Here is a 17,922-nt window from a genome sequence, read left to right as displayed (position 1 = left end):
ACTCTTACAATGGAAGAAGAAGCATATCCTTGTATGTATTTTACACCAATTACTGTGAAACTGCACTGTTTTACAACGGATACCAAGGAATCTCAGCTCGTTTTTACATTCTAAGACTTACAGAAAGCTGGCAAGTATTACTCACTAGTATGATAGTAAGTAACAAAAATACTACATATTTGTACCAAATATATTTTCTAAATAAATCTATACTGAGTGTGTTATAAATTAAATCATCAATTGTAAAAAAAACTTACCTAAAGTTGCTAAACCATTTAACAAGCTGTGCTGTATTATTCTTGTTGAACTTGACATCTGGGAAATACACCTTCAGTATGGCTGAGCTTGGGTATCTTACATAGAAAAACATCAGCTTGGCTTTCCGTAGATGCATTGGTGTTAATGTAGAGGTGTAAGTAGAGTTAAGGATAAATATTCATATAATAAGACATTTTCGATTGTATCAAAAATGTCACAAAGATACAATTTTTTTATGAAAAATATTTTACATTTCATGAAAGTATACGTAAAAAAAATATAACAGGAATAAAACAGTAAAACAAAATGCACCAATCACCACCACTTGACTTCTCAATTTTATTTTTGGGTAACTTTTCAAAGAAAGACAAACCACAACAAACAACTAATAGTCATGATAGTCTGACTTGGTATCAAGGCACAAAATACGGTGGCGTTAAAGTTGCACAAGGTTTGCGTGGGAAACCCAGGAAACTTTGATGATTATCAGTTAAAACTTATTCTGAAGTTCAAATTCAGACATTCAGGCCCTGAGCATTTCAAGGAAATCATGCAAATCCTAGTACGCCAAACAAAAAGATATGAGTATCAACCATTTCCCTCTAAAGAAAAATAGCGTAGGTAGATTTGTTTTTATTTTTTATTTGTTTACCTTGACCCTAAAATTTGTCCTTGTACTCAACAGCTAAAGGTGCCAATTTTCCTTTAAAGTAATAAAGTTGTCAATGGTGATAAAGCAATAGAGGTAGAAGTTGGTGATTGGTGAAACCTCAATCCTGTCTGGTCAAGTCACAGCAAACATGCTTTAATGTGAAACCTCAGTTCTTATATCTGGTATAGTCAAAACGGATAAAAGGACAATCAAACCTGCTTAACAATATGTATTATATTTGTGAAAAATTGTAACTACTGATATGTTTCGTTCAATAATTATAAAGGAAGGTAAAAAGAAAAGACAGGAAAAACTTCTAATTATTTTTTTTACATCAGAAACTTAATTGAAATGTAATCTTGATTAAATTTAAGTATTTACTCCATGGTACTTGATTGTACTGGTATGAAGTGTTCAAATATCTTTATAGATAACATGCCATGTGTACGAAATAAACATGATAAAAACAAACAAATACCAAATTCTTGGCTTAACATCAAATTTTTCTTTATTTCAGATAAAAGTTCAATAATTAAACCAATTGTATAATGTCTATTTTAAAACACTTCAAATCTTTTCAAAGTCCAAAATACATGCATCATACACCTAAAAGTTAAACAAATCATTTTAACTCAGAATGTAAGATTTCTGAAAAAATCCATCTATTTAACAAATCGTATTTCAAATCCAAATTTTCAAGTTATTGATAATTTTTGGTCCAATTATAAAATTGATAAAGCTGAACATCTAGACATTATTTTTTTACTATAGTAGATATTATGACATTCCCAATAATGGTGAAACGGGAACTCAGAAATGCAAATAAACCAATTTGGAGAATGTATAATTTACATAAATGGTATTCCAACATTCTTAAATTGACTTATTACAATTAAATCAACTCCTAAATGCTTAATTACTTGATTGTTACAGTAAATTACTGCGTTCATAAAAGTGCACAGTACTTGTAGTTGGTTTTTGTCAATAACCGCAGAGGATAAGAAAAGTGCATAGTACTTATTGAGGTTTGGTCAATAACACGAGGATAAGATTCCTGTCCACCCTGGGTAGGTGTAATAGTTTAAAATATGATAATCTTAAGTCAAGGTACAGTATTACACAAAAGATGTGTATTCAGAGAGGCCATAAGGGCATTATGTCAAACTTAGGATAGGAGAGATAACCAACATTTACACACCAAAACAAACAAACAAACACATACAAGAGCACAAGACCATTGTAGTTGAAAAAAACATTTTTAACACTGGGTTAAATAGAACATACTTTATTTAAGAACATTCACACCATGGAAAAATTGATTAAAAAATCTCTATTTTCTGACCATAAAACAAGCTATCCAGCCTAATTTTGCAATACTTTAAGATTTTTGTTTTCTTGTTAAAATCACTATATTTATTTGTTGTAGAAAAAATACAAGTTTTATGGTGTAGATATCAATTTTATAAGTTCATGGTAATACCAGGTACACATTTTGGTAAGAGAATGTAGTTCAAGTGATTTTGTCATATTAACTCACTTAGAAGGTGTCAAAATGGCATCATCCAGTGAGTTTCTAAGATCTTAATCAGATCTTAACATATTCTTTAGTTACACTTGTACAAATTTGTATGTGTAACAAGATGTAATATACATATGGCATGACAATAATACAAGTGATCTGTTTTTCAATATTTTCTTGCCACTCTGATTTAAGGACCCAAATCACAGAAATGCAACTCAGCCTCTCTATGAAAAAAACCTCTTTGTTAAATGGGGAAAAAATGATGAAGATCGGTGCATTAAAGCCATTCTGATATGCCTGTCTGGAAAATAACAGATGAATGTCTTTTGTAAAATTGGAATCACAATTATAACATTACCATCAGTAATTTAAGGTGATATAAATCATTTTAAGTGAAACAGAAAATTGTTTCTAAGAACAAAACAGGTATTGATAATGCCTTTGAGAAGACTAAACATAATCTGCAGACTTTGATCTTGGCAAGGAAACCATTCAGATAGAAACATTCTGAAAACTTAAGGAAATTACAGCATATTTAATAAATTGATTCCCAGACCAATCTACCTTATTTTCACATAAAGTCATTTCCTTGTCATAAAAATATAATTTCTAGAATTTAAAGGTTGTTATCATTTCCTTTGTTTAGTGTGATAAATTTGCAATTGACTATAGTCTTGTTTCATTCTAGATCCTGTTGATATTCTTCAAAGATTTAAGACCAAGCCAGACATAGCTCTTTAAGGCATTCTTGAGATATGAATTTTATGACAAGTCTCCATCTTTCTGCAGTCAAATATCAGAAAATTAAGAACTATAGAACAATTACCGGTATGCCATTATTAAAATAAAAAAGTAAAAAATAATAATTGCAATTTCAAAAATTCATGGTCATCACCTGAAAGTATTTGTTTTTTATAAACAAAATTCTAAACATTGATTTATAATGTATACTTAATGGATCATTTGTGTCCAGTGGCAAATATTACATGTATAATCAGGCATTTATTTTGACTCTACGCAAACCAATGTTGGCTTTTACCAATGAAAGCTGCATGTTTTATGGGGGACCACCAAGTACAAATTTAAAAGGCTTTGTGTTTAAACTTAGAGAGGATCAAATCTACACTCAATAGTGCTTACTGTATATATATATATATAGAAATATCATATTTTTCTTAAGACCTAAATTTTAATAGATTCATCTTATTGAGGCAGAAAATGGTGTAAGTGACTTTACCCTATTAAACCGAATGTATAAAAGAGCATTGTTACCCATTGTAATAGATCCAACAAATAGAAATTGGTGTCAATATTGTTTACACAGTATATTTTAGTCATGCGATATTAATGTCTGACTGAATTTCTCTATGTACCATTTATATGGTCATACAGATTTTTTTATTAAATTTATTATATGGTAACTATCCCACAAACATGAAATATTTTTTTACCATACGAAATTGACCATAAAAAACATTTCACGAGAACATTTATTTAATTTACTCTTTTTATTTTCAGCGTAAAAGACAGTAGAAAACATGTCTTATTTGCTTTATGACCAATAAAAGTCGAAACCAATCGTATCCAAGTGATATCTTAAAGAATATGTCTGTCTTGTCTTTATCTCCACCTCAAAGCTAATTCCATTTGGGACTCATCCAATTCTGGTATCGCTTCATCAGCTTTTAAGAGCCAATAAGTTTTCATTTGTAAAAGTACCGCATAACAAGCCACATTCAATTTGTATCCAGCCTTTCTTCACAAAGATATCTAATTTTCTTAATAGCATCAGTGTCCTTATGAAGTGAAGACTCTCAACAAATAGTAAGATAATAGTTTTTCAATACACTTGTGTTTTGGTATCCTTTTGTGTTAAGAAACTCAATTAGGCGGCCGTCTACAAACACATGTTTCCCTGGGGAGGCCTCTGATTTCCTCAGTCATCTTTTAATGTTGTGTTTTCCACTTTACTAATGCACATTTACTACATCTTTAATTAATATTTAATAAAAGTGGATACAACTTTATACAAATTAGTGATCAATTTTATTCTAAACAAGATGAAATCAACACTAGCCATCCATTTCTGGATGAAAAGAAGTTGGTTTATTGTTAAGTGACTAAGAAAGAAAAAAGCCAATTTCATTAAAGTTATTGAGTAGCATTGGGATCTGAGGAAAACAAATTTGTTTCATCTATAAGCTTGTTGCTTTTGTAGGGGGAAATTATTTCTAATCAAGTTTGAAGATCCAGCTAATTGATTGACTAAAGAAATACATTTTTTTAAATTCTTTTCTTTTTCTTTCAATTGGATTGATAAGCACTGGGAATAAAAAACAATAAATGTTCTGTTAATATTTTTTTTCTTAGTCATATCATTCATCTTCAGTTATATTTAATAAAGTGCAAACCCAAAAAAATGAGGACATTTCCAAAGAAACTTCCAAAATATTTGTTATAGGTCATTACTTTCTGTTATGTTATGGCAGGTTCCTTTTAAGACATTATCAAAAAGTTAAAATAATAGGCTGCTAAACATAAGTTTTCTTTATTTTCCCATTAACTTTTCGAAAGGATGTAAGAAAAGATTTGAATTATTTCCTTAAATAATCAGGAAAGATAATCTAAACTTGAAAATAAAAGAAATTATTTCTAGGAAAACATCTTTTGATTAGATATGAAGTTTTCAAAATAATTAAACGTTTAACAAAAGATAACAATTTGTTTATACAAATACAAATACTGTCAAAGATTGAACATTTGACGAATGAGTAGACCAAATGTTACAAAGTTTTAATTTATTCCTTGGAAGCAGGCAATATATAAGAGAAAATAAAGTGGTATATATTTCATTTTGATTAAGTTGCTGTAATTACTTCTGCCACGAATATATTACTTGAGCAACAGGTGTAATGCCTTCAGGACAAGGAATATGGTAAAATATCGTAAAACTAGATACTGATGAATACCGTGTAATATCGGAACATTGGTCGTTAATGACAAAGGATGCGACATGTTTTTGTCACAAGGAAAAAATCATGATAAAATGAAGAATTGTCAATCTATTATTCCAAATAGCCATCCTAGAATTATTAAATTTCACAAAAACAAAAAAGGTAAAGTCGAAAAAAAAATCCCAATATGGACAGGCGTTATAAAAGTAATAAATTTTCTTGGTAAATGACATCAACTTTTTTCCATGATGCAGACATCCGAGACAAATTTAGTAACTCAATATCTCAATAAACCTTGCCACATATTGCAAGTCCCATCAAACTGAAAATTCTTCGAAATTTAATATTTATTTTGTAACAATATATTTTTTCAACAATGAGGTAATTTGATGTCTTGAGACAAAGTATTGACATTTTCTATCATTTATCATTTCCTTTGTATATTTACATCAAGTCCTGTGTTTATTTTTTGCAACAGTTTGTCAGATAAGTTCATTGACTTTTCTTCAAGATAAGGAGACAGACGGAGATGGGTTTCTAAAATCAAAACTTAAAATTTCTACAACTAATTCAAACTATTAGTCATTGTTACAACATTACATAACTTCAGATATTATAAATTTGCTTTTATTTCACAGGTAATGGTGAATTATCATTTAAAAATTTCAACAAAAAACACATTTACTATATGTCTCTGTACAAAATATGTCAAATCCATGAAATCAACAGTTTTGCTAAATTCTAGAAAAATAGTGTTTAAAAAATTAGTTAAGCTATAAAAGTATGCCTTTTCAAATGATCTAATAGGATATATTTAGGCTAAACTGCAATAATGCTGCCAAAAAATGTATACTTTAAGTTAATTATCTCCCTTAGCGCAACTTGTAAGTTGATTATCTCCCTTATAGCAAATTTTGTAATAGAAGTGATAAGGTTTATTTTGGTTTAAATGCCAATTTAAGCATCTATGGATATAGTATGGTGCCCGGTTGTTATTGTCTTAGAAGCCTGAGTACCTGGAAGGATCCATAGACCTTAGATGGTAAGAAAAAAACAGCTTTTTGAATGTCCATAATGATTGGGTAGTCGAAAAAAAACACACTTGCTACAAGTATGTAGGTTTCATACCCACAACTTGAAGAGTTCAAAGGTTTGTTATCACAGAAGATGAACTTGTTCAACCATTTGCTAACAGAAGCAACAAAAAGACAAGGTAAATGGAAAAAGAGGTACTGGTACAAAACAAAATAGTTGTTTATCTTTGACATTCTATTCTAAAGATAAAAGTTGTTGAGGGAAAAGCATGTATTATGTTTGTGAGTTTGATTAACTTGAACTAATTCTACATCAGATGATTGAGTAGGTCTTGGCACCTGAAAAACACAACATGTCAGTATGGAAATGTCAACATCTAGATTTGGAACATTGACAGTGTGAGAAAGTTTCTATATGGAATTTTCTTATTGAACTTTTGTCAACCTATCTATTGTTTAAAGTGATGTGACACATTGTGAACTAAGACAGTTTCTACTATCAAGGTTGGAATGATTCACTGCTGTTGTACACCTGCAAATACCATGTGCAAGATGTGATGTTTTCAAAACTACAAATCAAATATATTATGTCAACAGAGGTCCTGCAACTCTCTGTGAAATGAAGTACATTAGAAATTCCTACATTTAGTTTTATTTACACTTCAAGTGACAACGTTATAAACTTAATTTCTTTAGAAAGCAAACAAAATCAGTACTTTATAAGATAGAGACATCAATATTTGTTAGCTTTATTATAATAAACTATGTTTTTACTCTCAAACTTAACATCTGTTGATGCTGTGACATAAACAGCATAAGCTACTGTTGCTTCACGATATTCTTTCCCTTCCTTTAAAGGCTCAGACAAAAGCTCAAAACATGGTCTGGACACAATATAACAACATGCCTCTATCTAAAGTCATTTGGTCCTTTAAGTATATTGTATGTTTTTATGAAAATTTTCAGTACTTCTCTGTTCTTAGACTTGTAAATGAAAGCTGATTATACCCTTCTAATTTTTATTTGCTTAACAATTTGGTTCCCTTCCTTAAAATTATATGTAAAGGCTGGAGCAAATACATTCTATAGAATGTACTACTACCACATGTTCATCCTTAGTATAGAAAAGGAATGTTATAAGTATTGATGTTAAATTCATTATTAAAACTAAATGTCAGAACAGAATAATTATCAAAATTTCTATATTTCCAATGTCTAACAAGTGAACTCCCATGTGACATAAAAGGAAAGACATATGCTTCCCGGTACTTAGTTGGTGATTTGAATAAATTACAATTTAGAGCAAAATATACGAAGACCAGCCTTAATCTTACTTTTTTTAAGTTTAAAGAAAACAAAATTTATGCTTGAAAGGAGACTAACACCATCAAAAGTATGGTAATTCAAGATTAAAGTATGTCCATTAAGGAATATTTCATATCTTAATGGCACTGCAACTTGATCTCCGAAACGCCCTCTTCGCTCTCTAAAGGAAAATGAGTTTTATTAATTATTTATAAAGTGTGATCATCATTGCTGCTTAAGTTGTTGGTTGTGTTTATAAATGCTTGGATGATATTTGATTCAAAGTAACAACAATAAGAAGTCTCACGAGCTTTGTGATCATTACTGGACATATTCCCCATTACTAACTGTTAAAAGATCACTGAACACTCTAAGACGATTAACTTCCACATGACTACCTGACCAGAAACTTCCCCAACTTTTCAATAAAATAAGATCAATGTTGCTTGCCTTAAAACCCTTGACAATTACAGTCTTCAAAATTTTCTTAGGAACGGACTTGATATCTTTTAATAATTCATAACTTAGGCACCAAGAATTCATTGTTTATTCATACTCCAATTACATTACCATCTTTTCGTTGCTCTGTTTGAGTTTAAATTAAGATAACTTCACCTCAAGAGGCTGTCTTTAGAATTTGTGAATTTCTTAAAATGTACATTCTTGAAAGTTGCAAATTTCAATTAGTTTGTTCATTCAGGTGAAGACTGTTTACCGTTAAGATCATCTTTCAGCATTTATGGAAGATTAAATTCTGTCTCAATTTCAATAAAACCCATTAAAGGTCTCTTTTGTCATCAACAGAATAAAAGACTTTCATGCTGTGTCTAGAAATGGACAGTTATCAAACTGAATTATAAAATGAATTACAAACTGTCCAGGTAAAAAAAGGCTGAAAGTAAATAGAACGAAGTGGTATTTCAACTATATTTTCATATGAATTAAAAAATTATATCAAACACAGCTACAATGAATCATTTAACAATCAAATTGGAAATCTTTTATAAAAAATAGCAAAAGGTAATTCAATAAAGAGAACAACCATTTCAAATATATGATACTAAAACTCAAATTCTCAATGTAAAATTCTGTGATATCTTGATGAATCCAGTACTTTAATAGTATGTAAATTTACTTCTTTGCTTAAAGTGATTGAAAAATCCTGATTTGTTGCTATGAAATATAAGGCCAAAACATTTCAATTACTTCAGGCTACTGGAAGATTAAACAACTACTTTTATAATTCATAAGCTTAATTCTAAAATTCAAAACCTTGGAATCATCTGATAAGTAGATTGAACTCTATTTTTCTGTATCTTAATGCCATTTTCTTGTAACTGTTATCCAAAGAATGACCAAATAACGTATTGATGGTAAACCATGATTATCTGGAGGAAATTCACCAGAAAATCTCAAAGATCTTGACAATTAATTATAACAAAATGAGAAAATACACCCACTCTTACACTGATATTGCATAAAAGGATAGAATAAGCAGAGCTCACTTTACTTCAAGAGTCTGATATGCAATTATTCAGGTGACTAAAAGATGATATCAGAACATCTTTTCATTAAATAGACGATCAATGTTTGCTACCTTTGGCGTGCAGTTACCAAAGATAAGTGTTATTCAAATGGCAATAAAAGGATGCTATTTCTGCAATTAAGGTTGTCAGCTAAAGCTGTCATTAATTTTCCTTAAAGCTTTCTAACATTTGCATAAATTTACATTACTAATGGAAAATAAGCTGCTTAATTAACAAATGAAAGAAAGTAATAATTCACAAATGAAGTGCTGAAACTTACATGATACAGATTGAAAATGTTTTTGTAGTTTCATTTACAAAGTTTTTTGACACTATCTGAAGTTTAATTAGTCCTAACATTTTTATTTTTTAGTAAAAGACATGATGGGGTCAATTTTGCAACAATTAAAAATTTTATTTTTTCTATTGACAATTTACTAAAACACAAAACTGGTATATAGCTGTAATTAATCTCACAACTTCCTTAGTTGTTCAAATTTTTAACAAAAAACTGAAATAAATTCTGAATTACTATAGTCTGCAAGATTTCTCTGAATTATGTTTGGGGTTTTTTCATCCATCATATTATTATAATATAAGTGTGTCCTTATTTGATTTTCCTCTCATTATTTTGAAATTTAATGTTTTTTTTATGAATGAAGCTGAATATATCTTTTTTTTAACTAAAACTGAGTCAATGCTTAAACAATGCAAAAGGATTAAGATATGAAAGGCTTTCAATTACAATAAAATGGTCATTGTCATCACTTACAAAACAAATAAATAAAATTATACATCCATGCAAAAAAGAAAATGGCTTACTTTGCTTACTGCAACACTTCTTTGTTTTATTATTCATTTCTTTAAAAAGGATATGACATGCATGTGATGACCATCAAAGCTGTCGGAACCGTCAAACATCTTGTAGCTGTCTGATGGAGAACTGACGGAACAACTTGGTGATGGGTGGTCAGCATGAAGAGGTGAGTGGTTACTTGAGCGTGGATCACCAAATTGATGCTCTCCTCGATAAAACCCTAATATGTCAGATGGATTCTGTAAACTAGGATTAGGAATCGCCACACTTGTTGGAAGATGATGTGGAATTAGTCCAGGAAAATGGTGTCTCTGTTCTGCCTGTTCCATATGTAAATGAGCAAAAGACATTGGATCTTGTCCCAATAATGCTCTAGCAGTTTTTGGTGAAATTCTAGTGTCTGTAACTTTTGTACGTTTCTTCTTTGGTGTATTCACAACTAATGGCAATGGTTCTGTTTGTTCTGATTCAGATAGTGGAGCACAAGAGTAGATAGATGGCGGATGCAGTAAATGAGATTGCGGAAAATAAGAAAATGGTAGATGAAATGGTAATGATGGATGTAGATGTGGAGGTCTATTAAAATCTGGAGTTAGGCCTCTTGGTGGCTCAAAGGCACTAGCTTTTTCTAAAATTCTGGCCATTTGACCAATGTGATCATGCATTGGTTCACGCATGGGTGATGATCTGAAAGGTGGTGGATGTGGCATCATAAGTTTAGGTTTTTCTTCTTTGACCCTTTCTGGTATTTCTCTTACTGGTATTGGACTTGGTACTGGTTCTGGTTTAGACTTTGGTTTCTCATTTTCTACTCTCTTTGGTTTATCTTTCAACAATTCACAAACTACACTTTCTACAGCATTTGATACAGCATCAGTGATTTTAGTCTTTAAAGAGTTTGCAAGATTAGAAACATCTAATTGCTGAAGTGGTTCACTAATTACTGGCCTAGCTTGTTGGTTATTTGGTTCTTCACATAGTCTATTTATTTTTTCTTTGATGTTGTTTGTTCTATTCATCTGCAAAGGTTCATTTTCAAACATTTTGTGATTAAACAAAGGTTTATCTAAATTCATTCTGAATTGGAATGGACTTTCATTTTCTTCTTCGCCATTGACTTGTTCATCGTCATACTGTATTTCTAGGTACCGTTTCTGGACAAGTTGCAACTGTTGCTGAAGTTGAAGTAATTGATCTTGTAATGCTAACTTTTCTAGTTTTCTGTATTTGTTGCCTGAATGATCAAGAAATTTAGAATCATGTTGTTGCGGTTGGTATTGTTTTCTTTTTGGTCGCCGCACCTCTTGTGAATGGTTATCACCTTGATCCCCTGGGCTAGGAGGGGACTGTCTTATATGTGATAAAATGTTTTCAACACGTGCACGCTTTGCTTCTTTATTTTCATCACCGTCGACAGAGTTCCTGTCATTATTTTTCATATCATACATAGACTCGCTGCCCTCCATTTCATCCATTAATTGATTTTGATCGCTGCCATAGTCGCTGCCATCTAATGACAGTTCATCAGAAGAATGTTCAGATTCCTGTTCGTGGTTATCTCCCCTATATGTGGTAGCCATTGCTTTCATTGTCATTTTTTCTAAATCTGATGTCTGACAAGAATCTTCTTGAATATTTCCACAGATTTCCTTTATACTGTTATTATTACCTATATTTTCTTGCATTTGTTTTTCTCGGTTTTGTAGAATATCTCTCAATATTTGTGCAGAATCATTTATGTCTTCGGTTTTCATCTTATTTCAGGACCAAAGTTTTTAATCGGAAAATGTTTTTGTAGAAATTATGAAAATGCACACATCCTCAAATGGTTGATTTCATCCAACTGATTTCTTCAATATACTGTGAACCTACAAGAAGTTAAAAAGTTATACAGTCTAGTTTTAAAGTAGTCTTTCTATACTGTCTGTCCACATATTAAATAAGTACAAATGAATTATTTTGGTCTTCATTATTTTGGTCGTAACTCCTGATTTTGAAACAGCATTTTGGTGACCAATTAAGTCAAAACTCCATTTCCTAATACTACTATTAGATGTACAAAAATTGTTAGCAAGAATTAAATACATGTTATCTTATTTTTGAATTTATATCAAATTTCTCTTACCAAGTAATTATCAAAAATGTGTTTTAAATTCTTCTTTAAAAAAGATTCTTTAATCATAAAATTAAGATTATTTTTTATACTAAATGTCTCTGTTTTTTAATAAAAATTAAACAAAAGTCATACCTATATATAAAAATTAATTCATTAAATTTAGATAATAAATTGGAATAATTTTTTTTATATAAACCACAAGAAGTAGTAATAGAGAACTATAAACCACTTTAATACAGTATTTAGAACATTATTTATTTTAAAATGATCAATGTGTTGCAAAAAAATCTATTTATTTTATAAAATTAGCAGAAATTCTACAAAGAAAGATTGCTGTTAACTTTCGATTTCCGTTCGCCATAAATATTGTAATATAAAAACATTTAGAGCTAGGGGATAACCACAGGCTTGTTAAGGATGGTGGTTCTTGGTTCTAACATTTTTAGAACACTCATGGATTTCCAACATAGACACCCACATGTTAAAAGCATTATAAAAGGTATTTTTAAAATATGTTTTCAACAATCAAGGCCATTATTTAGTGTCATCCTCATAAATTTATCTGCCATGATTCGGAAAGTCAAGAAAATTAAAAATTTTGTTTGAATTCCAGTTTCCAATTTTGCTTACTTTTAGAATCTAGACTTTATTTAGAATAAAGTAGTCTAAATTTGAAATCTTAATTTCTCTTAGTGTTGAAATAATTGCACAAACATATTTTTTTTCTAAATAAATGAACCACATTTAGAACATATTTCCAATAATCTGAGACATAATATATTGAATGTAAGTACATGTATACTATGCCCACCCATAAAATTACAATTTTGTTGTTTTATATCAGCTGTTTGCTTTTTTAATTAATATTCTGTAACTATCTCAAACATGCAAGAAATTGTAAGAAGTTTCAAATACTGTTTATTACAAAAATGAATTTAGTTGTAGATGTTGAACAGTGTAGTGAAATTCATCCTATTATTATTTTTAGTCTGGTAGAATAGAGAGAAGAGTGATCATTGTGACAGTTGTAATGAATACAACAAATCAATATTTATCCATATTTTATTTCCTTCAATGAAGGTAAAAAACAATCATTTATTTAGCCATATATATTAAAAAAAACATAATTAAAATTTTTAAAAAAACCGGCACCAAATAACTTCAAAGCTTAGATTTTTTAACATGCTATTTTGTTCTTTCAATTGTAGTTGTTTTTCTTTTGAGAAACTTTGACAATATTTTGTCCCAAAAAAAGCCAAGCTTATAAAAACTATATTATATACAGGGTGCCACCAATTTTATAAATAGTTGAATATTAATTTTGCAAATAATAGAAAATAATCATGATTTTTTTTTTTAAACTTTTAAAGGGAGACTACTCTATTAAAATAGAAAACTCATGAAAAATGTCAAAACTATTGTTTTATTATATATCCAGTCACCTCACCTTAAAAATGAATATCAACTTACCAACATCTTTTCTGTATTTGTTTTACACTATTTTTAATTTGTTTTCCATAAAAAAAGAATTAGCTAAAATTTGCTGTATTTTAAATGATGTGGTTATTGCAGAAAAATTATTAATAGGGTTTTTCCAAGTTTGAACCAAAATGGTCTTTTAAATATTAAGACATATTACCAAGATTTAGAAACATGACAGATAGCATTAATATTATTGTTCTAGGGACAAACTGATTAAAATATCATATAATTTTGTCAACTCTTTTACTGAAGTCTTTACTGATATTACAATAAAACTTCTTGTAGGGATTTAATTTTATATATAGGGTTTCAAGTTTCAAATGACCAACATCACTAACTGACCACATCAACAAAGGTGTTTATACTAGTTTTATAATTATGATCTATTGTCACGCTCGACTTGCCAGAATATTGAGCATGTTGAATGTGTGGAGTTTATGGGAGATGAAGACAAGCTTTCAGACTTACGAATGGTTGTTTTGTAACCTGAGGAATAATGTTACACTATAAAACTGATAAAAATAATAAACTGTAATGAAAAGCTGGTCACCTGTCGCGGACATCCTTGGTCAGTTTAATACAAAAGGTACAAGTGACCACGCGACATCGAAATTACGTTACCTGGTTATTTGACAATGGCGCGTGCGACAGGTGAGAGAGGCCTGACGGTGATTTGTTTAATAACAACGGCGTAAAAGATGTCATCTTTTATGGTGTTTAAATATAACCCTCTTATCACAATTTACATATGCTACTGGAAATAATTAGTCCATCGGTTTACCTGGAAAATATTCAATGGCCAATAAGGGACAAGACGGCGTATTGGCTGTAGGGTTATTATATCGCACCGTTCTGCCATAGTACACATTCGTCGGCCTTCTTGTGTAATGTGACAAATGAACCACATAATACTAGGCTGTCCCATAATTATTCGGCCTTTAAATCTTTAAGTGTAATTTCTTAAGTCTATTTAACTTAGTTAAATATGATTTCAGTTAATGGGACAATTTATCAAAAGTCGATTATAATTGATTATTTGATAATGGCTTCAACAGCTTTTAAAAAATCAAATAAATCATCTAATTCAACTTCACCCAATGATTTCAATACCAAGTGCAGCTGAAGTCACGTATATATTCAATTGCATTATATTTTTATTTTTTGTTAAATTTATATCAATTTCGTTTACCTAATTTTCATTCCTTTAATCAGAGACATATAATACATTATATTATATGTCTCTGCTTTAATAAACGTTAATTATTTTGATATTTTGACCCCGAAATTGTTCACAAGTTAAGCCATAGTTTCAATTTCTTTTAGGTCGTTTATGGATAAAATAAATAGTTTACCTGCTTTAAAAGAAACCTCTCCGTCCTTCAAATACAATTTTATTTTCAATTTACTTAAGAGATAAAAAGATTGGTCAAAGTTCCGAGGTCCTGATAATCTTATTACATTAGTAGTTAAAATGAACAGATTGTTTATCAACATTTAGGATTGTGGAAACTATATCATTGTACCTTGCACTTTTTTTACAGAAAATTTGCCAAGATCTGAGATCATCTTTGGTTGCAGCCTATTAATAACTACTACCCCGTATTAAGTGCGACCAAAGGTAAGAAAGTGGGAGATATCGAGAACTGAAAGTGAAATATAGATAAAAAGAGGACTTTAACCTTTTTAACTGATAAAAAAAAAGTTTCACATTAAATTGTGTTATTTAATTTTCTCTTAAATCAAAAATAAATATTTTAATACATGTCTCTGGTTTGAATTCAAGGCATAGTAACATGCTAAATTAAGATTTGATTGTAAACAAGTTTAGCAATTGTATAGCATTAAATTTTCGGAACTCGGGGGAAAATGAATTTGTTTAAAGTATCGGCGCATTGAAATATGAAACAACAGGTGCTTTGGGGATTTCATCAATTGATAATATTGTTTTTCTCACGTCACGGCACGATGGCATATTTCTTTCAATATTAAATAAGTGTAAGAACAATGAATTGGTAAATACAATAACACACGAAAGCAAATATAAGATTGTTATAAATGTAAATTCAATGACTTGAAAAATACGAACAAAAATGAAATTAGTACAATAAGTATTTCCCCCGTAATAATAAATTATGCGAATTTAATTATAAGATTGTTTAATAGACGAAAATTGATAGGAAAAAAAATAGAAGTATGCACATTAGTCAAATAAATAATTTAACAATACCTAGAGATAGAGAATATAAATTAATTTATCTTTATATAATCAGTATTACTATAAAACAAATGGTATTATATTTACTTACAAATATTAAAGCTGTACTCTTCAAAGTTTTCTTTTTGTATCCAAAATTTCAAAGAAATGAATTATATGTTTTTTTTCTTCATAACATGCTATATCTGTAATATCTGTACACTTGGTGACAACTGAGATAATCAAAATCTCATTCTAAGTAAAACTTGATTGAATATTAGAAACCCACCCCAATCACACGCGACTTTACACTTGATCGATGTACACTCGTGGAAATTCATCCTTAGCTGATTTCTTATTGGTTATTGTTAAACCACGCCTACGACAAGATATTTGAATAGTAGAATGATTTTTTTTTTCGATTTAGAAGAATTTGGTTTGGAGAAAGCTATTATTTAAACATAGGATTAATAGAAATGCTCTCATGCTACACAATGTTAAAGATTGATTGATGGGTTAACATGTTATTTCTTTACTATTTTACAAAGCATTGAACACATTGACTTGAAACTTTGATTTTTTTAAACTACATAAAAAAAAGTAACGTACCTTTACACTTAAACCGTTATTGAACACATAAAACATTTGAGAGAGCCGAATTTTAATTCTAATTTCCGAAGACTGGCGTTCTTTTTGAAAACAGGCTGGATAAGTTTTCTACGACCTAGAAAATTAGAAAGCGTGTCCACTGAACTACTGATAAGTGAAGCATCAATCTGATTTTAATTCTTTTATTAATTTAAGTTGAAAAACAAATAACGTTCCATCCACCACACCTTTTTAGATACACATTTTTATCGAAATTACTTGCATCATTTAATGTGCATTATCAAAAACGTGCCAATGGCTTTTGATTCGTTACTTTGCTCAAAAGAGTAAAAGATATAAGAATTATCCCAAATGTTATTTCAGTGGTTACATTCCGATTATTCAAAGGATTCAGTAAAATTTAAAGAAACACTTGAAGCAAACATGCGAATAAACGAATTTCAGTTATACGTCGAAAACATTTATTTCATTTTTCAACTTAACATTTTACATTCTGGAAATACATCTGTCAGATTTATCATTATGATACTTGTATTTTAAATATCCGGGGACATTTAGAAGATTGTAAACATTATCCTTGTTTTAATGAATATAGATACTGCCTGGCAATCATACCACTAGCACATGTCATCTCGGCTTATTTTTGTATCTACATATACCATTACCAAATCTTGAATATAGGTGACAATAGCAAACGATTTAAACGCGTGTGTGTCAAATAGGGAAGTTTTCGCCATATCCAATATCGCGAAATAGATATAAATAAAAATCAAGAATTTTTATGGTAGGAAATTTATAAGTTACTATTAAAATCCTTGATAAATGTAAAAATAGGGAGATTTTCACGGTATGATTGCGAATGAAAAATTATCCACCACAGTTCAAATGAAGTGGGTGTAAGTAATTATATGCAACCCGGCGTATCATCATTGTAATTTGTGTTATTATTTGCGCAACCCCGAATAAGTCTCTATCGAAAAATGTTCAAGAATGTATACAAGAATGTATCAGTTTCAACAGATTTTTATAGTTTGTTCTTATGTTGTCATAGACGGATCCAGGGGGGCCCTCCCCTTTCAAAGGAAAAATTTGGTTGCTGATATAAGGAATCACTAAAGCATGACTGGAGCGGCCAACCTTAGGTCAGTCAGCGCCCCCCTTCATGAAAAGTTCTGGAACCGCCACTGGTTGTACTGTAACACCACTGTCATAGGTTAGGGGAGGCTTCATTGGGGCCCCGCTAACATGTTTAACCCGCCGCATTTTGTATGTATGTGCCTGTCCTAACTTGACAAGCCAGGAGCCTGCAATTCAGTGATTATCGTTTCTTGATGTTTTATATAATTTTTTTTCGTTTTTTTTTTTGTACATGAATTAGGCCGTTAGTTTTCTCGTTTGAATTGATTTGAATTGTCATTTCAGGGCCTTTTATACAGTATGGACTTTGCTCTAT

The 17,922-nt window shown here is 30.1% G+C and overlaps 1 protein-coding gene across 3 annotated transcripts in view; it reads right to left on the bottom strand.

Moving 5' to 3' along the window:
- Positions 1-16,181, bottom strand: part of LOC134711721 (prospero homeobox protein 1-like) — a 30,624-nt gene extending 14,443 nt beyond the window's left edge. Inside the window, exons 1-3 of one of the 3 annotated variants that reach the window (XM_063572537.1) lie at positions 15,973-16,181; positions 10,129-11,936; positions 258-413 (exon numbers count right to left, since the gene is read on the bottom strand). In XM_063572537.1, the coding sequence (XP_063428607.1) occupies positions 258-413; positions 10,129-11,822 (1,850 nt within the window). In that variant the 5' untranslated portion in view covers positions 11,823-11,936; positions 15,973-16,181. Of the gene's footprint in view, positions 1-257; positions 414-10,128; positions 11,937-14,216; positions 14,236-14,447; positions 14,523-15,972 lie in introns of those variants that run through there. The other 2 variants (XM_063572539.1, XM_063572538.1) reach the window with 2 other exon arrangements.
- Between the last annotated feature and the right edge of the window lie 1,741 nt (positions 16,182-17,922).

Source organism: Mytilus trossulus, chromosome 3 (assembly GCF_036588685.1).
Source record: "Mytilus trossulus isolate FHL-02 chromosome 3, PNRI_Mtr1.1.1.hap1, whole genome shotgun sequence".
NCBI lineage: Eukaryota > Metazoa > Mollusca > Bivalvia > Mytilida > Mytilidae > Mytilus > Mytilus trossulus.
Note: the sequence above shows the minus strand (reverse complement) of the source record. Positions and strands in the feature narration are given on the sequence as shown.